General features: G+C 39.0%; 4 protein-coding genes across 6 annotated transcripts in view; 3 read left to right on the top strand and 1 right to left on the bottom strand.

Moving 5' to 3' along the window:
- LOC113678566 (enoyl-CoA hydratase, mitochondrial) overlaps nt 1-23,137 on the top strand; it is a 148,001-nt gene that overhangs the window by 103,597 nt on the left and 21,267 nt on the right. The window lies entirely within an intron of this gene.
- LOC113679289 (uncharacterized) lies at nt 3,970-9,535 on the top strand. Its single transcript, XM_089184052.1, has 5 exons — nt 3,970-4,036; nt 4,440-4,559; nt 6,316-6,393; nt 8,156-8,305; nt 8,919-9,535. The coding sequence occupies exons 1-5, from the start codon at nt 3,970-3,972 to the stop codon at nt 9,533-9,535; spliced, it is 1,032 nt and encodes a 343-aa protein (XP_089040178.1).
- LOC149039171 (uncharacterized) overlaps nt 11,998-23,137 on the top strand; it is an 11,625-nt gene continuing 485 nt past the window's right edge. Inside the window, exons 1-5 of one of the 2 annotated variants that reach the window (XM_089185944.1) lie at nt 11,998-12,453; nt 20,591-21,016; nt 21,270-21,554; nt 21,869-21,914; nt 22,204-23,137. The exon at nt 22,204-23,137 is cut by the window's right edge and continues 485 nt beyond it. In XM_089185944.1, coding sequence (XP_089042070.1) covers nt 20,734-21,016; nt 21,270-21,554; nt 21,869-21,914; nt 22,204-22,963 — 1,374 coding nt within the window. In that variant the 5' untranslated portion in view covers nt 11,998-12,453; nt 20,591-20,733 and the 3' untranslated portion in view covers nt 22,964-23,137. The remainder of the gene's footprint in view (nt 12,454-20,590; nt 21,017-21,269; nt 21,555-21,868; nt 21,915-22,203) is intronic. The other variant, XM_089185945.1, reaches the window with a different exon arrangement.
- On the bottom strand, nt 13,902-19,122 carry LOC149039172 (uncharacterized). 2 transcript variants are annotated; one of them, XM_089185962.1, is made up of 4 exons: nt 18,789-19,122; nt 17,295-17,339; nt 14,572-14,638; nt 13,902-14,096 (listed from the first exon to the last, which is right to left on the bottom strand). In XM_089185962.1, exons 1-4 carry the CDS (start codon nt 19,115-19,117, stop codon nt 14,052-14,054), a joined length of 486 nt encoding a protein of 161 aa, XP_089042088.1. In that variant the 5' UTR covers nt 19,118-19,122; the 3' UTR covers nt 13,902-14,051. The 2 variants fall into 2 exon arrangements, with proteins under 2 accessions (XP_089042088.1, XP_089042089.1); XM_089185963.1 differs by having other exon boundaries at nt 13,902-14,093.

Genomic DNA, 23,137 nt, shown 5'->3' with positions numbered 1-23,137 from the left:
GTCGACTAGTAAGTGGAGAGTTCCAGGTTGGAAAGTGGGGAAATGGTGAAGGTCAAGAGAGGCTATACTCGTTTCCCGTCTTTAGAAAGTTAAGGTATCACCTTAGGGTCCACTTGCATAACGTTGACGGCCTCAAAAAAATGGAATGTGATGATGGCACCGGTACCAATGATGACACAAACGGCGATTTCTGGAAAGTCTTTGTTCGTTAGTTGCGAGTGATTGTCGAGTTTTCCGAAATCCAAACTGGCAGCGGTAAAGTATATCTTGTTTTTCGGCAAATTCTACCAAGCGATTGTACATCCTCTGCTTTGAAGATGGGAATAATTTTAGCGATTTTAAGTTCGTCCGGGAAAATGCCTTTTAGCAGAGATAGATGATAATATCTGCCAATGGAGCAGAAATAAGGTGAAATGAATATTTAATGACATGCATTGGGATACTGTCATAGCCAGGAGCCTTCTTTGAAGCGAACATGTCACAAATACTTTCCAGTTCACTTCTTGTGGTGGGCTTTAAGTTTATGGAGGGACGGATATTATCACCAAGATAAGAACGAAAAGAAGGATTCACCTTGGGTATAGATTTAGCTAGGTTGGGACCAATGTTTGTAAAGTATTTACGGAATCTGTCAGCGATCTCCATTGGATCCGTTAATGTTCTGCCTTCAGATTTGAATGATGTGGGAAGAGATGACTTACTTTTACGCTTGTTAATAACTTCATTTAATAATTTCCAAGTTGTTTTGAGGTCATTTCTGGCATTCTCAAATTTGGAGTCGTAGTATTTACGTTTGGTAATGCGAATAAGATGGTTGAGTTTGTTTTTGTAGGCTTTATACTTGGTCTCAGAAGATGTGGAAGATGATGTGACGAACTTTTTGTAGAGTCGGTTCTTCTTGTTAACGGATTTCAGAAGTCCACGGCTAAGCCATGGAGAAAAGAACTTGTTTACCTGCTTACCTTTGAGAACCTTTAAAGGGAAACAGGTGTTATAGATTCTGGAGTATCCTTCAATAAAATCATTATAGGCTTCATTGGGATCTTCCATGTGGCGAAATAAGGACCATTTTGCGTTTGAAAGGTTCTCGTTGAATTTGTGCAAATTATCGTCATTGAATGTGCGCATCACAATTATTCTTTCTGTGCTGCGCGTTAGAGTTGCGTCGTCAAAATATGCAAAAACGGGTAAGTGGTCAGATAAATCATTTAGAATAATACCGCTAAAAACACTAGGGGCAAGGTTGTTGGTGAATATGTTGTCAATTAGCGTCGCAGAGTATGAGGTGAGGTCTCAGGCTGGAAGTGGCGTTTCTGGTGGGAATACGATGGACAATATCGATATCTTGAATAGAAATTTCAACTCCTGCAGCTTGAAAGAGGCTAAGACAGTGTAGTTGTGTCGGAGGCTGACTCACTTGCCTTTATTTCAGGGAGGCCGACGATCTTTACGTTGTATTGATAGCTGTAGCGCTGAATCAACTCTATGGATTTCCCAATCTCTTCCACTCGTTTAGACAGGACATTCAGGCGCGCCCAGAGCTGTTGTAAACTTTTGTCCGCTTCCTGGCGAAGGTCATCGTAAGACTTGCCATAAAATTGGAGGGTGTTCAAAGTCTCGTCCTGTGATATCGCCGGTCGACTCGCTTAGCCGCCATTGTTGGAGACATTAGCATCGTTGACGCTAAGTTTGAGGGAATTCTGAAAGTCTTCAAAATTTTTCTTTAGAGCAGCAATTTCTGATTTGAGGCTTTCATTTTCTTTTTTAAGCGAGTTAACATTCGTATCAGGCATAGTTAGGGGAAAAAATTGCATTAACGCGGAGCGATCAGATATTCGTCCGCACACCTCGCTCGCACAATTAGCATTCTCATTGTAAGGAAAAACTAGATGCTAGTCACTCTTTGGGGTCAAAGAGTTAAAATTTGCTTGAACTTAAAAAAAAGTGATATGATTTTGGGAAGTAAAGACTCGTAATCAGGAAAGATCATAGGAGTAAGATGGCTTTCAGTTTTATGAAATGAATATTTCTTTATTCTAGACTCTCTTATATTGCTGCTTTTATGTTCTTTAACCCTTTAACTCCCATGAGTGACCAAGACAGAATTTCTCTTTACACTATCAATACAATATTAACCAGATAAGTGGTGAGAATGAAGAAAAATTTCAATTTGGGGATAATTAGTTGATCCAATATTGAATTCTTTAAACTAAAATTATAAGAATTGTATGGTTGACAATAAGTAGAATTACAAATTTGATCTGGGAATTAAAGGGTTAACTGTGTCAAGCTTAAGTTTGTGCTTAAAGCTGCAACTAACTCGAAGATTTTTTTCATTAACTCGTGAATTGCGCGCATGCGCAAGAGCGAGTTGTAGGTACGATGTGGGTAATAGCACTCGCTCGCTCGCTCGCTCGATTGGTCAATTCCTGTAAACTTTTTTTCGATTTTAGGCTTTTGAGTGCATTTGATAGTTTTTGGCGAGCAACAAACAAACGAAATGGCGACCTTTGTTGCTCAGAATAGTGGTGGGGTGAAAAAGAAGCCAATAATAATTTTAAAAGAGTTTCTTTTTTTCGTTTTAGTTTCAACAAGCGGCGCCAGCGACTGGCAGGCATGCAAGGATTCACACTGAAATAACAGAACAATCTTCGTTTTTCATAAAATTGTAATTTACAATCCTTGAACTTGAAAACAATCCTAAGATTCATTGAAAATATCACTTACTGAGAAGCGCTCGGAGTTAACAGATGTTCAAAAGCTTTTTCTGTTATGGCGTGAGATTGAGGACAAAATCGATCATTACGTTTCGTATCGTGTGTTTTTCCTGTGTGAAGCAACAAAAGATGCCGGCGACTGACGAAGTTACAAGTTAACACGAAAATCAAATAACACCTAAACAAACAATTTTAGCTACCGATTTTCAGTGAATTTTTAAAGAACAATTTCCTTTTAAGTTTCAAGACAATTTGAAGATTCAAAATACATATTACGTACTAAAATGCGAAAGCTATACACCACAAAATTGATAAATAGGCCTGAAATGAAATTCTATCTTTTTGTTGATTATAAATTTCCTAGCACGTGACTAAAAAATCTACCCAGGCAGAGATCCAAAATGACGGTGGCAGCCTTGGCCTAGTTACATCACTCAAAACTCGTTCCCGTTTGTCTCATTTGATAAAGAGGGAATCGTTAATTTTTTCATTAAGACAGTATTGCCTTGATTTTCTAATATTTACAATGATAGACAGTAAATTTCACTTTTCACCCACATTTACTTCCAACCTTTTCTTTTGAACCGGAAACAAAAATGATATAAGTTTAAAACACATTACATCATTCACCCTTGTCATATGTAATAGCATGATCATTTCAATTGTAATGCCTTCTTATCCCAACGTTACTTTGTTTCTTTGCTACATTAGCGAACACTGAACTACCGCTCGTACTCTAGATATGACAATCAACCTCAAAATTCCCTAAAAATCATGTGTAAATTCACGAGTTTGCTCACAGAGCACTTTCATTTTTTTAGGTGCCGGTGGTACACAGCGACTTCCAAGAGCTGTTAGGAAGTCACTGGCTATGGAAATGATACTAACAGGAGATCCTATTTCAGCAGAGGATGCACAGAAATCAGGTCCATGTTCCTTTTAACTAATCTCCTATTTTTGACCGGTTGTTCATCATTACCTCTTTACCTTACAAAATTGATCAACATGCAACTTCTCCCTGTAATAAATATACATCATCCAGCAAACGGATAATGAGAATATTTAACTTATCAGTTCAAAGTTGTTATTGATCCAACATCAAATTCTCATAACTAATTAAAAAGGAAATGTGTAGCAGCTAGAGGGGAGAATTAACAATCAGATCTTGGGGGTTAAAGGGTCAAGGAGGAAGGTACTTAGCATCGCAAGTCTTCCCGGTGGCACTGAAAATTCTCACACAAATTATTGAGAAATGTATACAATACTTCCACATCATCAAGGACTGCAACAGAGACACACTGTTTATGCTAAAAACTTGTGTAAGCCTGCAAAATTTGAATTAAAGGCGTAGATTTTTCCCTTCTGTTTGTTAGCATTTCCGCGAAGGAACCGTTCACTTCCGAAGAGGTTTTTCAGAGTTTACGTAGACTTGCATGTCTTCAGTACTCCTCTCTTATTAAAAGCTCTCGGAAAAAATTATTTGCACCAACCTTTCTCTTCGTGTTGATTCGAGTAGATTTGCTCTTTTTCCTTTTTTAAAAAAGTCGTAGTTGAGGCCGCGTTGCTTCAAATTGTTCAGCTAGGTTAAAGGACTAAACTGTGAACTTGGGGCATGCCCTCCTGTGATAAAACTGGTGCACGCTCATTCTTGAGATGTTTCTTTACCCAGATTCAAATTCAAATTACAGAATTAGACAGTTTCAGTTTCCTATTTTTTATAAGGCCTGGTTAGTAAAGTCTTCCCCGGAGAAGAGCTAGTTAATGAAGCTATCAAGACAGCTTCTAAAACATCATCCTTGTCGAAGATCGCTGCACAAATCGCCAAAGAAGCTGTCAACACAGGTATTACCCTGGCAGTTGTAACCGTCCCATTGGCTGTTTCTTGCTATGAGTTATACTTCGATTAATCGAAGGATTTTATGTCTACTGCAATCGGCGTTAATCTTGTCCATCGCTAGTCGTTTCTCGTTGGTTTAGTAGTTAATCTCAAAACAATTATCTTTTCTATTTGACTGTTCTATTGCGAGACTATTGTGAGAGTTCCTTAGGGGTATACATTGGGACTGGGGCGAGTATAGATTTAAGTTCTGGTCAGTTCGATGTGTTAATTAAGACTCAAGCCAAGAATACTAAGTGACGCTGTAAATGACGGCTCTTTAGTAAACTTTCTGGAAAATTAATCCGAGGCAAACCAAGTTTTTCGACTTGTTTCCTCACTGTTCACTTTTCTTTCGTTTGAATCAAATTCTTGGAAGAAAAGGATTTATTTGCTGTAAGGCACAAGAACAAGCCAGAAAGGTCAATGTCTGTATAATTACTTTTTTTTCGTCCACGATTCCCAGCTAGCTTCGACCTTTCGTGCTAGGCATGGTTTTTCTTAATAGTTTTCCGCCACATCAAATATCGCGTTGAAATTTTTTTGACTTTCGTGAATATTTTTCCGAACAGCAAAGCGTTCTTTTCTTCTTCCACTGGAACGTTTATATTCACGCGCGACGCACGTGATTCGACCAACTAGCCAATCATGTTTGGATCCTTGAACTTGATCTTGAGGTTGACGTGGTCAATTTCCTTAGCACTAGATCAACCTTATATTAAGAAGAAAGCAGTTGTGAAAATTTAATCGTTATGTACCTCCCAACTCAAATAAGTTTTCTGATTTGAGGAGAACATATCGCGGGCCGGGAATCAAAATACACCAACTTTCTAAGTGAACAAAATTCACTTAGCCCTGAGGGAAACAAGAACTTAAACTTTCGACTCTCACGTGATAAGGTCGTGCACTGTGAAACTGCAGCAAATGTGAGTGCCAGCCTGCGAAAACAAAATTATTTTTTAGTCATTTTCGAGTTGGGAGGTATAACAAAACACTTTTGAAAATTAAAATCAAAGTGACTGGCCCCACGGGAAACAGTGAGAATTGCTTTACCTTGACCCGCAGTGGAAACAAAACTCATTGTTTCCTTTGGAATCAGTTAGTCGCTTAATTTATCAACATTGCCAGGTGTCTGTATTAGAACTGTCTGTAAGCGAAAGTAAACACCATTAGTAGGGTAGCTAGAGTGCAAAAGGTGAGGAAATAATTAGAGCATCGAAAAAAAAAAAAATTTCTTAGCATATTGGCTTCGGTTATTAGATTTAACTAACACGGGTGCAAAACAGGAACACACAAAAACATGTATAGTACAACAGATATACCAACACACTGTGACTCATAAATGTACGAGTTAGAACATGAGAAGGAATTTTGTCAGTTTCATCTCTGAAGAAAACTTTTAACCTTGAAATTACATCCTGTAGCTCTTTTTCATTGGGCGAATTTAGCTTTTTTGATGGGAAAAAGTTGTTTGTATCCTGAATGCGACTAATTGATACTCATAAAAAACCGGGTACAGAAGAAAAGAAATCCGGCTAACCAAAAAAATCCGAATAATCTAGGTTTGCTTCCATTAAAGTTAAATGCCCCCATGCTTTACTCAATGTAAAGAAACGCTAACCCCAAGTCGTGATCAGTACTTCGTGCAAAGTTGACTGATGCATAATTTATGTATTGGTTCTCGAGCTGTTTCTATTTATTTCTTTTAATTCTTGTCTCAAGCTTCATTAAAATTCTATGAAAAGTTGATCTTAGAGTTTTTCAATACAAAAATACGAGAGGAGTGGAAGGAAACTGAAGGTAAGAATATACTGGTTTCAAGGAGTAACCAAGTCATTCAATTTGGAGAAATTGGTTAATTTAAACTTTAAGACCTTTACTACCGCATAAACGTGAAAAGAAAAGTCGAGGAAAAGTAAGAAAAGGAAGGTGAGCGTGAGTGAGAAACTCGATGTATTTACTTACTATCGGGTGAGTAACTTGTGCAAGCCAGCGGACAAGTTTTAGTCCTTAGCAGGAAAGATAGTTTTATATAACTTGGTAGTTTAAAAAGCCCTCGCATTCTATCGCCAAGTCAGACGGCAAAATTGTAATTAACAAAACCCTAAGGTCACAAAAATATTTCTTGCATCAAAAAAGGGAAAAAGGCGACATTTGTCATCTGTTTTTGTTTCTTTCTTAAATTACAGGATGAGAGGGCATCTAGTTGGTTTCCATTTCTGTCGCGTTCTGTTGAGTGGTAGTGCTTTGTATCTTGTGGCTTTCAGTTCGTCTGCTAGAACTGACTTGAGCAGGGACGAGGTTTTCGAGAGAACCGAAGGTAACATGTGAATGTTTTATACCTCCCGACATAGAGATTTTTTTCCGACGGGATGTGAATATTTCAAGTGTCATGGGCGAAAAGTCGGATCGGATGACACATTTTGGCTGTGTCATGATAAACTTTACATTCTCTTCCCCCCGCCCCCAATAAGGCTCTGGAATAATCTTACGATCCTCCTCATTGGCAGACAATTTTCTATACTTCCCCTTTTATACTCTGCCACAACAGATCCCCCCCATTAAAAAAAATATGAGATTGCCTCAAAATCGGGTAAAAACAGCAGAAACTTTCTACGCTCAACTCTCATAACTCCTAGGGCTACTTCATATTTACCTTTGTGCACTATCAAGAATCAAGATGACCTCTTAAGATAAGGTAAACTACAACACACAAACTGTATCATGAAAGTATCCAAAGTAAACTGTGTGATGATAAAATAAAACAAGATTGTGTTTTTTTCTAGGATTTGAGCTAATTGGTCATATCACCAAGACATTATACACTGACGAAATAAGCTGTGGATTTGCATGCCTTCAAGATGAAAACTGCCAATCTTACAACAGCAAGTCCGATGTTAGTGATGCAAAGAAGGAATGTCAACTGAGTAATCAAACCGAAAAATCAAGTCCAGAAAACCTGAGGCGTAACCCACGTTCTACTTATTATGGAAGAGGTACTGTTGAGTAAAGTGCTTAACATTATGGAAAAGCTAGTGGAAGTGGGAGGGGGGGTATGAAGGGTCGGAGTATTTTAGTTGTCACAATAAAGTTTTCCTGATCCTTCCATAACGTTCCGAATTATTCTATCGATCTACCTCATTGGCCGCCAATTTTCTTTAGTGCCACCTTTAAACTCTGTTAGCGACGACTGATCCCCCCTCCGTTTCCTTTGAAAACCATGAGATACCCCCTCCCACCCCTCCCACCCCCTCTTTCCAAGCGAAAAGTGGTGACCTATTTCTAACTTCTGGTCAGCGTATGTATAACATGGCATGTATAACCTTTCCTGAGAGAATATGAAGTTTAAAATCTCTTGCTTTTCCTTATAATGATAGGTTTTCCATTTTCTTAGTTTGAATTGAAAGATGCTATGGATCCTACAAAGATTTCCAAAATCATGAGCTATCTAATAATTACGCGAAAGGAATTACTTATGGAATAAGACCTCTGTGGCGTGTTTTGTTTCTTACTTTGATCCTCTCATCGTTCCAAATGATTATTCTTCCCTCTTCCGATGTAGATAAACGAGGCTGGGATTCTGCTCATCCGGCCTTCTCCTGTAAGGAAATTCTGAACTCTGGACACTCCAAAGGAGACGGGGAGTATTGGATCGACCCTGAGAAGAGTGGAAACCCTTTGAAGGTCTATTGTGACATGTCAAGATATGGTGGTAAGAGAATGGATTTTTTTTGAGACACGAGGACTTCAACCGGAGTATGTTTGACTTGGTGCAGTTGTTATTGGAACGTTCTGGTCTTGGCTATTCGTATTATGTTTTTAATCAAAACAATGGCAAAATTCTCGAACGTGATTTGTTATCACCAGACGGCCGATTTGAGCACTAATAGGAAAGTGTACGTGTCATGCTTGTAATTGGACAATGTAATAGGACAGTTAAGGGGACAGTTAACACGTCATGCCTGGCTGAGTAGACAGATAGCGTCATGTGTGCGCTGTTGTCTCGCATTTCGCCGAGTTAACTGTTGTTTTTTTATTTTTATGAAAACGTATGTCTAGTTTTATGAAAACTGATGTCTAGTTTCTTTCTCAAATTTTTACAGTTTTGATTAATTGGTAACAGGACTTCTGGTCGTCCAATTCTGTCAGTAATGATACTCGTGATTAACAATTCGGTCTCCCGCTTTGCGGTCCTACGATTTTGTTAATCACTCGTATGATTTCAGACCGAATTGGACTCCGCTCGGTTCTGTTGCCACTATTAATATGTCCAAAGTTCTATTTACATAGATGTCACCAGATCATTTAGGCTTGTTTTATTTTAGGAGGTTGGCTTCTGGTGTCAAATGTTGAGTTCGGCAGCCCCTCTTCTAAGGTGTCAGTTGAGACATCATACCGTGGGATAGGTAAGTCACACATGGTTCTGCAGAAAAGTGCCATGAAAGAGCTCAGAAGACACTTGTCCTTCACTCAGCTGAGATTCCACTGCCACAAGAAACAGGGACGCACATTCCACGTGGTCACCACTTCCAACAGCTCAGGTGAAGCTGTGGTCCAGTACTTTAGCGGTCAGACAGATGAGCAACCGGATGCCTGTGGTTCGTTTGTGAGATTGAAGTGGGATGACAATTCCAAGTTAGCTGACATTTGCAAAGATTGGGGACTAGTAAGTGGAGAGTACTTAGTTGGAAAGTGGGGACATGGTGAAGATCAAAACAGGCTATACTGGTATCCCGCATTCAAAGAAAATGCGTATCACCTTAGGGTCCACTTGAATAAGGTTGGTGACCTCAAAGTAATGCAATGCGATGATGTTGCCTCTCAGACCGTTAACACAATCGGCGATTTCTGGAGAGTATTTGTTCGTTGGTTGCGTTTAACTCAGAGCTGTCTGTACACCAGGCAACCCAGGACTGTGCGAATAACAGTAACATACGAATAAAGCAAAATAAAGAAAATGCACCGTTACCTTCATCGGGTTATAAGAATTGTTTTTGTTTCCATTTCGGGGCAAGGGAAAGCAATCCTCACTGTTTCCCGTGGGGCCAGTTTGAAAATATTTTCTCATACATCCCAAACCGAATATGACTGCCAAAAATTACTTTTGGTATGTAGGCTGGCACACACATTTGCTGCGGTTTCACGGTGAACGACCTTAGCACGCAAGAGTCGAAAGTTAAAGTTGTTGTTTTTTCGGGGGCTTAGTGAAATTTGTTCACCCTAGAAAGTTAGTGTATTTTGATTCACGGCGCGTGACATATTCAACCATCCAATCAAAAAACCTATTTGAGTTGAGAGGTACATAACGATTAAATTTTCACAACTGCTTCCTTCTAAATAAAGGTTGAACTAGTGACCACGTCAACCTCAGTGTTCAGTTCAAGAATTCTAAACATGATTGGCTAGTTGATCGGATCACGAGCGTCGCGCGTGAATACTAAAAATTCCAGAGGAAAAGAAAAGAACAATTTGCAGTTCGAAAACAATTCACGACTGACTCGAGAAAATTTCAACGACCTGTTTTATATGATGGGAAGCTATTGAGAAAAACTATGCTTAGCACAAGAAGTCGAGGCTCGCTAGTTGCATGGGAAACCTCCAAGAAAATAAAAAGTAATCATACAGATTTTGACCTTCAACCCCTCAGGGATTGGGGGAGGGTTTTTTTTCCACTTTTTAGACATGATACGAGTTTTTATACTGTAACCAATCACTATCGATAAAATTTTAATTTTCAATGATTGATAGGTTTATATCAAACACAATAAACGGGCATTATATATATATATATATATAATTTTTTTTTTTTATTGTGTTCAGAGCTTCACACAAGTCAAGAACGATACTATGCTTTTAGCACCCATAAGCTACTTTTCCTTCAGGTTTTTAGTCGACTCAAATGTCGATATCAACAACGTCATGTGCCTCTTGAAAGAAAATTTTGCCGTTGTGGCGGACCGGAGTAGGTTATGTAAGGGCTCTTTTCATACTTTGCCGTTGTGGCGGACCAGGGTAGGTTATGTAAGGGCTCTTTTCATACCACATGCAGTTTACAATTAGGAGGCTAGGATAATCGTCATTCCATACAGAGAGAGTTGTCCTACCATATCGAAGGTCTCTGTGTCAGGAAGTCCAACAGTCTCTCTAGGAGGTTGAGACTGGACATTGCATTTTTAAAAACCAGTGGTATCTGTGTTCTGTCAGTGATACAATACTGATGACTCGCGTGCAGATTTGCTCGATTGTTCATGAAAAAATACCGTAAACGAATAAGCGCTATGACTCATGTTTGTTAAATTTAACTAATTGTCGAGAGAGGATTGTCCGCTCATTTTTCTTGTTTTTAATTTAATCCTTACCGGCTTTACACCTAACCATGGTAAGAATTTTCCATTTTACTACCTCAAGATAAAATAAGAATCTGAAATAAAAGGAATGACAAAAATACTGATTAAATGCATCATTTTACGCGACCGTACACTTACAGTCTAGAAAGTCAGAAGTATTGCTAGGAAACGTGATTAAGTGATTCATTGCTTTAAGACGGCCAAACTGCAACTAGAGGGCGCTTAAAAACTATAAAAACTATAGGATTGTGACGTAAGACCCCACATAGACTGTTCCATTTCAAGCTTGACTTATCCATGTCACTTTTGTATTTTTGGCGGTTACGGCGTAAACCAACTGCTGTAACACTAAACCATTTCGGTTTCGGTTTGTACTAAACCTTTTGTCGTCACGCTAAACCATTTCACTTTCCTTTGAGTAGTTTGATGCGTTACTAAGCCATTACGGCCTACTATCAACCATTTGCCGATGGCTTTAGCTATTTTACACTACTCTCGGTTGTGTCAAGTCACTAAACCAAAGTACAGCTAGCTGAACCGTTTATCATTTCGACACTGAGTTGAGTAACTTTTGCAAGCCAGCGGACAAGTTTTAATCCTTAGCAGGGAAGGTTCCTTTATATGAGCTGGTTGTTTAAAAAGCCCTCCGTATTCTTTCGCCGAGCCAGACAAAGTGTAATTAAGAGCGAATCCATGCAAAAATCGACCAAAATCGTCAATTCGTGGCAAGGCTCAAAAAATCAAAATCGCTCTTCTTTTGCATAGTGGTAGACCTAAGTAAGTATACAAACGCTTTGTAGTTTTTTATTCGAAAGAACCGCTCGTTTTCAAGAAAAACGCGGAAATCCGTTTCAAGCCCCGCGGTCGATTTTACAAGGCAAAAACAGGGTTGAAATTCACTACGATTCGCTTGACTCGCGTTTCAAAACAACCGCGCTAGAAAAATAATATATTGCTAAAATTTTAAGTATAACTCGTCGTTAGCCCAGATATATAATATTTTTAGAATTACAACAATCTGAGTAATTATAAAAAGCTAAAGCGTACAGCTACCTGTTGTGGCGCAACATACCGTTCAAAATTCAGTCTGGGTATTTTCCCTATCGAAAAATTAATTTTCGTGTCGGAAATCAATTAACAGGGTCCGTTATTGTTGGCCTCTTTCAGACCTCCTCATTGTCTGCTATTTCCCGTGTCTGATATTATTTTCCGAGCCTGATATTATTTCCCATGTCTGTATTTACTATCTAAATGGATTTCGACTTATCGCCGAGCCTAACAAGACTTATCGAGAATCGAGGCCTATAATAACCTACATCACTAATCGAGTGTTTGATCGAGTTTGATTAATTCCTCAATCACGAGTCGGATTATCCAGGGTTGACTCCGTCCCAGACCTCCCACGGTACACCGTTGGCTAGGGCTAGTGGTTCACTTAGTTTACAAAAACGATAAGCACCACTTCTTCGCAAGTATTGAAGCAAGCACTGATTTGGAGGTTATGACTGTTGAGGTAGCGTTATGAAGTCTCTAATCGTAGTATGCACATAGAATCTAGCCACTAGTTATGTTATACCTTTGTGTAGCAAACTCTTGAACTTTGTGTACCTGGCACACGCGGTTACATAAGCTGATAATTGAAAGCCGAAACACATAAAATGTACGAATATTGTGTGCTTGTACATTAGTTTTAAACAAAAAAAATTGTCGTATTTTTCAAAAATCTAGCCTTGTACGGCTCAATGAACGTCAAACTAAATATTATGCATTTGCTGTTGCTCAGTAAATGCGTAATTTGACAGCACTATCTCAAGCACGGTCTACGAAAATGCTAAATTTCGGTTATCATTCACTGTTTCCATCAGTGAACCCTTAAAACCCCCAAATTGCGACTGGCTTCTCCTTTCTGCTTACAGTATCACCCTTGGATCAAATGTAAAAGTCAAGACAATGGTGGAAATTAACTCCAATTTAAGAGGCTCCTGATTGTCAAACAAATTCTCCTTGTCTGTACTGTAAGAAATGGGATCCAAGGGGATGCAAAGAAGACAGGGTACAGAATATGACTGACAATGTAAGAGTGTAAAGGGTTAACCACTTGACCAGCTCAAACTAAGCAAGGGATCAGTAACCACTCAACCGGAATTCAATGTATAAAGCCCATCTTTTATTTTAAAACAGCAAGGTTAATGACATGTTATGGGCTCTCTTTCTTTTGTATTAATGGTTGTGTATTTGAAGCAAAAAGTTGTCTTGCAAACAGAGTACAATTCAGCAGACATCAGGTAAAAATCTTAAATAAAAAGAACAACATTAAACATCATCATCAGTGAAAATATCTTAATTTACACCTGGTGCTTTGAAATCAAACTAAACAAATTATACAATGAAATTCAGTATTTTAGAGAGGTGATGATAAATTAATTCCCTACAAGTGAGATATAAAAACAATGCATTAACCCTTTAACTCCTGGAAGTGATTAACACAAAACTTCTCCCTACAATATCCATACATTATTCAGCAAACAGATAATGTGAATATTCAATCTTGTCAGGTTGAAGCTGCTATCTTGATCTAGCAGCAAGTTCTCATAACTAATTAGCAAGGAAATGAGTAGCAGCTAGAGTGGAGAATTAACTATCAGATCTTGGGATTTAAAGGGTTAAGACTCTTGATTTCATTTCATTAAATGTTGTAGCCAAAATGTGAGGGAGCAAGTCGCAGTACGACTCGTTCTCTCACATTTGTGTTGTATAACTAGCTAAGGTCCATAAAAAGTTTCCTTTTTTCAAGTTTACTTTAGAGAAAAATAGCTAAAAAATGTTTTAATGGAAATACATATATATAGATGGTCACTTGCAATAAAACCTAAGATAGATTTTCCTACTTATTAGTTTTACTTTTCTTTTTTTCTTTAGCTCTTAGCCTTCTCATTTGAGGTCTACTTATTTTGTTCATTTCAATGTCATCTTCTTTGGCTTTCATTTTTTTTGCATTTAAGTTTGACTTTTTGTTGTCTTCTGGTTTTCTCTTTCTTTTCCTCTTTTTGTCATCTGTGTCTTTTGATTCCCCTTTTGTTGCCTTTTTGTCCAGTTCTTTTATTCTCTTCTTCATCTTCTTAACTTTCTTTCCAATGCTCTTGTTACTATCATCTGCTAAATTGAATTTTTAAAGTATTGTTAAACTAATATGTAATGTTATTTACTTGTATTTCTTCAATCAAGTCCTGGCTATTGACCACACTATTCTTGTGGTCACCCTGATTATAGAAGTTTGAAAAACTGATGACCTGAACTTCCAAATGATGAGGACATTCTTTAATGTATACCAAAGTCAAATAATATTCCAATATTGGGAAAAAATCTTAATATTTTCTGTGTACATCTACTTGTAACTATCCAATTAGAATTGTGGAGCACATCTATTTTTCACTCTTTTTAAACAAGATGAAAAATGGGTCATTAACACCATTTTAGTGTACAATTTTATTAATTTAATTTAGTATACAAACTTTCCTGGTTACTTTACTTTCAGTAGTAATAGTGTTGTTTGCATTACTCTAAAGCATTCAAGCTAGATACGAGGTGAAAAGCACTTGCAAGGCTAGAACAAAAACCAATCAAAACATACCTCTGGTCTCAATGGTGGAATTAAGATCTTTGTCAGTTTGTAAAGGGCCAGTTCCTTTGAATGACACCTGGAAGGAAATAGGAGAAGAGTGGAAGCATCCCTGGCTCAAAGAATCATTGATTACAGAAATAGATTATCTTCATTTGTCTTTCTCTAGGAGAATTTAACGTCCAAGTTTTGTCTAACAAATGGGAAGTTAAGACTTCTCAGCATTTCTTTCAGTTCCTTAATTCTATTTTAATATTAAAATAAAATATCTTTGAAATGATACAATACTACAACTGATAAAGATACTTAAGTGAGAAAAACACCCCTTTCTTTATTCCTAATTCAATGAAACAAGTGTAAATCTGGACTAACAGTGGCAATGGCAGAGCCCCTACCAAGGAAAACACCTTGCAACCCTGAAATAGAAGTTGCAAGCTCCGGAGTACAAATACACCTTTCACTACCAAATCTTGGAACTGCAGGTGAGACCTTGCTCTTGTCACACTACCGCACAGGAACACACCTTCAGCCTCTATAGTAGAAGTTGCAAGCTCCAGAGTACAAAAGCACCTTCTGCTGCCAAATCTAGCAATAGAACTCCAGGTGAGACCTTGCAAAGGAACACACCTTTTGCCTCTATAGTAGAAGTTGCAAGCTCCAGAGTACTTAAGCACCTTCCACCGCCAAATCTGCTAATAGAGCTTGAGGTGAGACCTCTCCCTACTTGTACCGACACAGAGGAATACACCTTCCGTCTCTATAGTAGAAGTCGCAAGCTCCAGAGTACTTGAGCACCTTCCGCCACAAAATCTACCTATAGAACTACAGGTGAGTCCTCGCCCAGGGCTGCGGGGGAACACACCCTTTGCCTCTATAGTAGAAGTTGCAAGCTCCAGAGTACAAAAGCACCTTCTGCCGCCAAATCTAGTAATAGAACTCCAAGTGAGACCTCGCACTAGTTGCGGTGCCACAGAGGAAATACCTTCCGCTTCTATAGTAGAATTTGTAAGCTAATGAGTACTTGAGCACCTTCTGCTGCCAAATCTAGCTATAGAACTCCAGGTGAGACCTTGTAGAGGAACACACCTATTGCCTCTATAGTAGAAGTTGCAAGCTCCAGAGTACAAAAGCACCTTTGGCCACCAAATCTAGTTATTCAACTTTAGGTAAAACCTCGCCCTAGTTGTAGCACCACAGAGGAATACACCTTCCGTCTCTATAGTCGAAGTTGCAAGCTCCAGAGTACTTATGCACCTTCTGCCACAAAATCTACCTATAGAACTTCAGGTGAGTCCTCGCCCAGGGCTGCAGAGGAACACACCTTTGCCTCTATAGTAGAAGTTGCAAGCTCCAGAGTACAAAAGCACCTTCCGTTGCTAAATCCAGTCATAGAACTCCAGGTGAAACCTCGCAGAGGAACACGCCTTCTGCCTCTATAGTAGAAATAGCAAGCTCCAGAGTACTTGAGCACCTTCCACTGCTAAATCTAGTAATAGAACACCAGGTGAACCCCTGCCCTAGTTGTGCCGTTACAGACAAATACACCTTCGGCCTCTATAGTAGAAGTTGCAAGCTCCAGAGTACAAAAGCACCTTCCGCTGTCAAATCTAGCAATAGAGCTCTAGGTGAGACCTTGCAAAGGAACACACCATCCACCTCTATAGTACAGGTTGCAAGTTCCAGGTGCAAAAGCACCTTCCAACACTAAATCTAGCTGTAAGATTTTCTGAAATACATTGAGTTGAGGAATTTCAGGTGTGTTTTTCTCTAGTTGCAAAAGTGCGTAAAGGGACAGATGTCAATGCCCTCCCTATTTCCTTTTCAGTTATCTATAAATGTGTGCATGTGAACCTATAATTAAAGCAATGCTCGCAAAATTGCTCTTGGATTTGGCATTGACAGAAAACACTGTAGATGTTCTCAACAGTAAATTAAATTTTAATCACCAAATGCATGAAAAGACTAACCAGGTAAACTTTGAAAACTGTGTGAAGGGGGAAAAAATGACCAGACGAAAAAAAAAGATGCACTTAAAAAAGTTAAAAACATAGAAAACTGGGGCATTTAAAATAACTAAACGTGCTAAATTTCTCCAATCCACTTAATCTTAAATGCAAAATCTTTACGTTCAAACTCATACTTAAACATTTTTATACACTTTCTGAAAACATCCCTTGTGTTTTCTGTCATTTAAGCACAGGTGTTCCGAAAATTCATTACTAACTGTAGATGCTTTAATAACATGAATGTGCACTATAACCTTTCAAAATATTAAGGGATGTACATTATAGGCATTAAAAGGATCTTGTAAAGTAAAAGTAATCTATTATAGTATTTTATAATAATGATGTTCAATTATATTATCTTGATGAGAACATATGGAATTAGTGACTAACAATATAACCAAGATAATGGTCATCAAATTAATCAGGCTTGTGTGTGTAAGCATCTGTAGCCAAGCAGCTGCTGGCAAATCTAACCCTAGCTAAGGTTTCCTATATCACCTAATCCCAACATTTAACCAGACAAAAAAAAAGAACTGGAATAAGTCTGGCTAAAATTACACAGACAGAAAGAATTGCAATCTGCAGGCAACAGATGATACACACATATAGCGGTGTTCTGGTACATGTTATGATAAATGTGGCCATGTGGATGAAGCAGTATGAAAAGTCAGGAGAGATGAAATAGAGTGTTAAAAAGCCTCAACTTGTAAGTACAACATGTGTACTTACTTTTTCTGGGGACTCTGACATGAGTTTTTCCATTTCCTGTTCAGACTGGAAGTAAAGAAAAAAACTTCAACTCAGTTCTAGTCTGACTGGCAAAGAATGTTCAAACATGTAGTTCATTTTAGAGTGTTGCCCAACATACAGTGATTGATGAAAACTGAATATTGCTCACAAGATAACAAAGTTCTCCGAATGGCATTATCAAATAATCTGCAGTTTTTGATTGCAAAAAAAGAAACATGGGGTTTGAACCTAATTCAAGGGTTAAAAATACCACACACCAATACTTGAATTGGTTAATTGATTCAATACCTACGTGGAGCGGGAATCTACAACGTATACTTAAGCTTTTCGAAAAGTAATTAGACTACCGACGTGTTATCTGAAACTGACGGCAATAACGGGCCAAAAAGGAAGGTAAAATTCCGCACAGCCCCACACTACATTATACGTTCAGTTCTTGGATAGAGTGACAAAAACAATACTTTACCATTGGGAAAACAGATTTGTTTTACGATAGTATGGGGCAGTACGGAAATTTTACTAAAAGGAATATTTCTGTGATGTTTTGCTTTCTTGGCGAAGTTGATGGTCGAACCTCGCAAATCTGCCGCATTTGGGTCTTAACACAAATTGAAAACCCGGCATTTGAAAGGTAATTTAATTTTACATCTGACCGATTTTTAAACAATATAACCTAATCAAGATAACGCCACTAATTACGTCTATTCTTCTTCGATGAAAAGCGCTACGTTTCGGTTGTCTGCACAAGAAACAATACTTTCGAACACTGCGTACACGGGGGATTACATGATTGACAGTCGGATTGACAGGCCTGCGTGAAGTTACGCATGCTCTCTTTCTCTTTTCTAGCTTATTTGCATTTTCCCGTGCGACGTTTTTCAATTGGCGCGATTCTGTAATGTTTGTGCGGTTGTGAATAAAAGGGATAGGATTCTAAAGAAATTTTGGTGCTGCGTCGCTAGGAGAGTATAAAAGGGTAATTTAGTATCATCAACTGAGATGCAACTCAGTTGATAATACTGAATTACAATTTTGTGTGGTTATGTTAGGATGATTGTCCGGAAATTGTTGAATTTATTGCCGGCGTGTTTGATTAGTGACTGTTTTGTTCGTAGTGTTTTAAGTTAGCCATCAGGTTATCTTAAAATAGGGGTTTTAAGTCTTGTCAAATGAAGTTATCGTAGAATAAGGGTTTTAACTTTTGTCAAATGAAATAAATGAGTTTAAAATAGACTTTATCTTACTAGCGCAACCCTCTCATCGATTTGCGGTGGAATCCCTGTGGAATTCACAACATAAAAACGCGCGATTAGCGCTGCTCCAGGAACATTAGTCCAGAACAACCAGCTGATTCAGTGAATAAAAAATATTTTGCGTAGAAAAGCGGCTGAAACTAGAATTCAGTCACCATTTTCACGCTGGTGCGGTGCTGAAAGAATGTAGACCATATTTGTGGAAAACTGTCTTACTCACCTGGTCGCCGTGATTTCGGGAATTTCCCGTTTTAGGTGCGCCACCATAGCGTCTCCGCAAAGCCTCTGGTCGAACTTGACCTTTTTGCCATCTGGGGCAAGAGTTGGGTTTTGAGTTACTTGCGCAATGTCGTCCACCCAAACGAATGTTCGGTAGGGCTTCGCGCCCGGTAGCCCGCCTGCAATTTGTGAGTCCTGTGAACCAACTTGTGCATTGGGGTCAAAAATAGGCCCGATGGCTCCTACGCTGTGATCACCAGACATTTCAAGATTTGTTTGTACAGATGAAACAAGCTGTTGCAGGGAGCGAAAAGAACTTCCCTCGTTCATCTGAAAAGTAGTGCCACTTAGAGAAACGTCCCTATGCTGGTATCAAATGTAACATGAACGTCATATCCGAAATGATGATTACTGGAGGTGTCACATTTCTAATTTTTCTTTCTTCATAATTAAATGAATTTAGGATCCAAGGCTTTGCACGAGCTGGTTAACATTCTTGAGATTTTATAAAATTACACGTCAGTCATTTCCTATTCGATGAATGGATTTTATGAATATAATTTGCTTCCGTACGCCAAGTCAGAGTTACGAGTTTGTAACTCTAGGAAATCGTTGTCACTTGCGGTTAATTTCTAACAAAGAGGTGAGGCACAACAGAGAAAGACCTCTTGTTTTAATTTAATTTCACTGCGGGACGTGTGCTATGAATCTTTCACAAGGTTCCTGTTTGCTGTTAAAATTATAGAAAGCTCGAAGTACAATTGGCGATAAATTGTCGAAAAATTCAAGGGAACTATAACTGCCAGTCTCGTGGAAGGAAAACCTCTCTTTCAACGCTACGATGCATGTAAACAAGTTTTCCTGGTATAGATTTCTTTCCTGGTGTCTTGTAATTTGCATCCTTCAACCCGCATCAGGTAGGTATCAGGCTTCTTTCCAAGAACACTTACTCAAACGCCATTGTGGTCATTATGTGAAAAGTATTCGTATTCCACTGCTTCTTCTGCGATCTACAGGGGCGCAAATTATTTTGATCGAGAAAACAAAGGACAAAATGTATTGAGCGGCCCGCCAACTTCATGCAACCCAAGCTTCTTTTTGAAGGGAGAAAAAGAGGCGCAAGGTCATCTTCATTAATCGTAGACGAGCAGATGCGCACAAGCTTAAAACCGGGTTGGCTGCTTATGAATTAGCCGCAGTTGTTAGCTTCGGGCGAATGAAGATGCTAGTGTTAACCTTAAGCCGGAAAATCAGGTTCTTCGTTATCGCTGATGATTTATCAGTGCTTTCTTATTCGCCAGTGCTTTCTTATTCGCCAGTGCTTTCTTATTCGCAAGTCCTTTCAAAATGAAATTACGTGTCAGTTTTTCCAAAAAAGGCTATCACTGGACTGTAGATGCGATTTAAACTGATAAAGCAGTGTTCCTTATTAAGTACTGCTCTTTCAGCTATGTCAATGATCGTTTGCTGCGCAAATTTCGTGTTTTAGAATAAGAATATATCTCGTTCCCCCTTCTAGGTCCCGGACTACCAAAACGGTCAAGAAGATCTCAAAAGGGTGTTGGATTTTTTGGCTAACGGTTAAAATTTTTTCCCATATACGGCTAATGGTTAATCTCTCTCCATTGCTGTCCCAGGATTTTTTTTGTGTACGGTCAACTTTTTTTTTTATACGATTAACGGTTAAAATTCGTCAATTTTTACGCCTAAAGGCAAAATTTTGTGGCCGTTTTACGGCTAACGGTTACCCCATTGAGACCCTCGGTCAATGTTGTCTTATTTAATGACATACTTCTTCTACAGTTGTTAGTCTCAATCCGGACGCGATAGAACACTTTGTGCTGGACGTTCAAGCGCTTTATTTTACAGCCCGATCTGCCATTGAGGACAGTACTTCAACTCCAGAAAGACTAACCGGCCTTTGGACTAAGTTGGAAGCCGCTGTAATGAATTTAAGAAAAATCCAATGGCATCTTATAACCACGAAACCCTGTGCTGAGGACATTTTGGCCCCATTAGTTCAAAGTCTGTCGACCATAGAAATAAGGATTGGTAAAGTTATCGAGCAGTACAGCTGCCTTGTTCCTTTTCTAAGGGAGCAGTTGTGTTACCGGGCACCTGTGACCTCAACGGAATGGGTTGGTAGACCATCTTACGTAATTACGAAGGAGCAGTTGGAAGTGATGCGCTCCTATGGTTTGTCATGGGTAGAAATAGCGAAAGCACTAGGTGAGCCGAAAATAATTTCATAATAAAGAAAATGCTCACGCGGAGTCATTCGTATTTTTTCTTTTTTTTTTTTGTCATGCCCCTTTTTTCGAGAATGGATGTGTTCTCTTTTATTTTAATTCATATTTTAAAAAGTTTTTGAACATCGATATGGCTGCTTTATATTGGCCACAGGTTGATCTATGTTTCATATTCGCCGTTATCGTGCTATAAAGGGTGTCTCATACGATTTTACCTGTAATACTTTTCGCAGGGGTCTCGATTTCAACAATATGGAGACGTCGCATCTATCATGAAATGGAAAGAAGAAAGCATTATGGAAGAAGGAAGCTAGGTATGCAAGAGCTGATAGATATAGTGGCTGAAATAAAGTCCAGAGGTGTGAATGCGGGCATCATTATGATCGAGGGTGAATTAGCAGCTCGATCCCTCTACGCTAGAAGATCTGCCATCGCAGAGGCATTAGTTCGCCATGATCCTATAGGTGCAGGCCTGCGGTGGAGAAATTTGACCCCAAGAGTTACTTATAGCGTTCCAGGTAATTTTACGTTCTGAGTTATAAAACTTTGAACCGCAAATCATAGATTTGAATAGATGTGATCAAGTGTGCTGCTTATTTCCATATTGCACCGCATGAAGTATGTGTCGCTAAGAGAATTGTGCAGGTTTTGATGTCCATTTTTTACACGTCGACCTTAACAGAAAAGGAGCTCATGTCCGTCCAACATTACCATATCTTGAGTATGACTTTGGATATTCGTTCTCGAATAGAGCCAATTACTTTCATCATAAAATAACAAATGATCAAACCCAGGATCGTTGACTTATTAGTGTTTGAAATATATATTGTAGGCCCAAACAGCCTGTGGCACTTGGATGGCAATCACAAGCTGATACGGTAAGTAACAGACCTAAAACATACCATAAATACATTGTTTTTAGATTGCCTGCACTGTTCTACAATAATGCTTGAGGAAAATTAAAAATGATCAGAGCGGAAGACATTTACGTTCCTCATCAACAGCATTTTTTAACATGCTGTAATTCGTCTGCATTCGGGAATTAATACCTGTTACTTCTTTTAATGTATCTATGGAATTCAGTAGAGGAAAAATGCACCATATTCTACTCTTCCCCACTCATAATGTGAGTACCGTGTGAAAGGTGTTTTAAAACTCTTTTCTCAGATGGAGGTTGGTCGTGCACGGAGGAATAGACGGATATTCGAGGCTTGTTGTATTCCTCCGCTGTTCCAGCAATAATAGGGCAGCAACAGTGGCCAATTTATTCTTAGGCGCCACAACTGAATTCTGTTGGCCATCACGGGTGAGGACAGATAAGGGTGGAGAGAATGCGGAAGTTGCGCGCCTTATGGTTGAAAAACGAGGAGAAGGTCGCGGCAGCATTTTGCAAGGTAGTTCGGTCCATAACCAGAGGATAGAGAGGCTGTGGAGAGACATGCGGAAAATGGTCACGGAGTGTTTCCGACTCCTCTTCTATTTCTTAGAGAGGAACAATCTTCTGAATCCGAACGACGAACTGGATCTGGCAGCTCTACATTATGTATTTATTCCACGGATTAATGAAAACCTAGAAAAGTTTAAGGTGTCCTGGAACAATCATAAGCTATCTACTGAAAAACAAAAGACTCCAAATCAGTTGTACATTCTAGGAATGCTTAATTTGTTTGGATCAGAATATACAGCGGTAAAGAACTTCTTCGAAAGCAACGTCATAGACTCCAACTATTACGGCGTAGAGGAACCGGATGTCATTGATGCAGCGTCAGAGGTGGAGGAGGCTGTCGTGGTGCCTGAAACAATGCAAAACCTTTCTAACGCGAGCTTGCAGGAGTTGCAGCTACAAGTGAATCCGTTGGAGCGGGACACCAACCACGGCATCTCGCTTTACATTCGAGCAAAAGAATTCCTCTCGCAGCAAAATTAGCAATCGGTGAGCACGAGTTTTTTTCGCTGATGAGGGTGAAGCACGCAAAAAGTCTTCAAACCGGTTGTGCAGACCAAGCAATGTGGTCTACGATGTTGTTTTCGATGATGTCCTTTACCGCAGTTTATTTCGGTATTTCAACACATTAGGGCAGAGTGTGCAATGGTTTTACAC

Source organism: Pocillopora damicornis, chromosome 10 (assembly GCF_964200805.1).
Source record: "Pocillopora damicornis chromosome 10, jaPocDami1.2, whole genome shotgun sequence".
Lineage (NCBI taxonomy): Eukaryota > Metazoa > Cnidaria > Anthozoa > Scleractinia > Pocilloporidae > Pocillopora > Pocillopora damicornis.
Note: the sequence above shows the minus strand (reverse complement) of the source record. Positions and strands in the feature narration are given on the sequence as shown.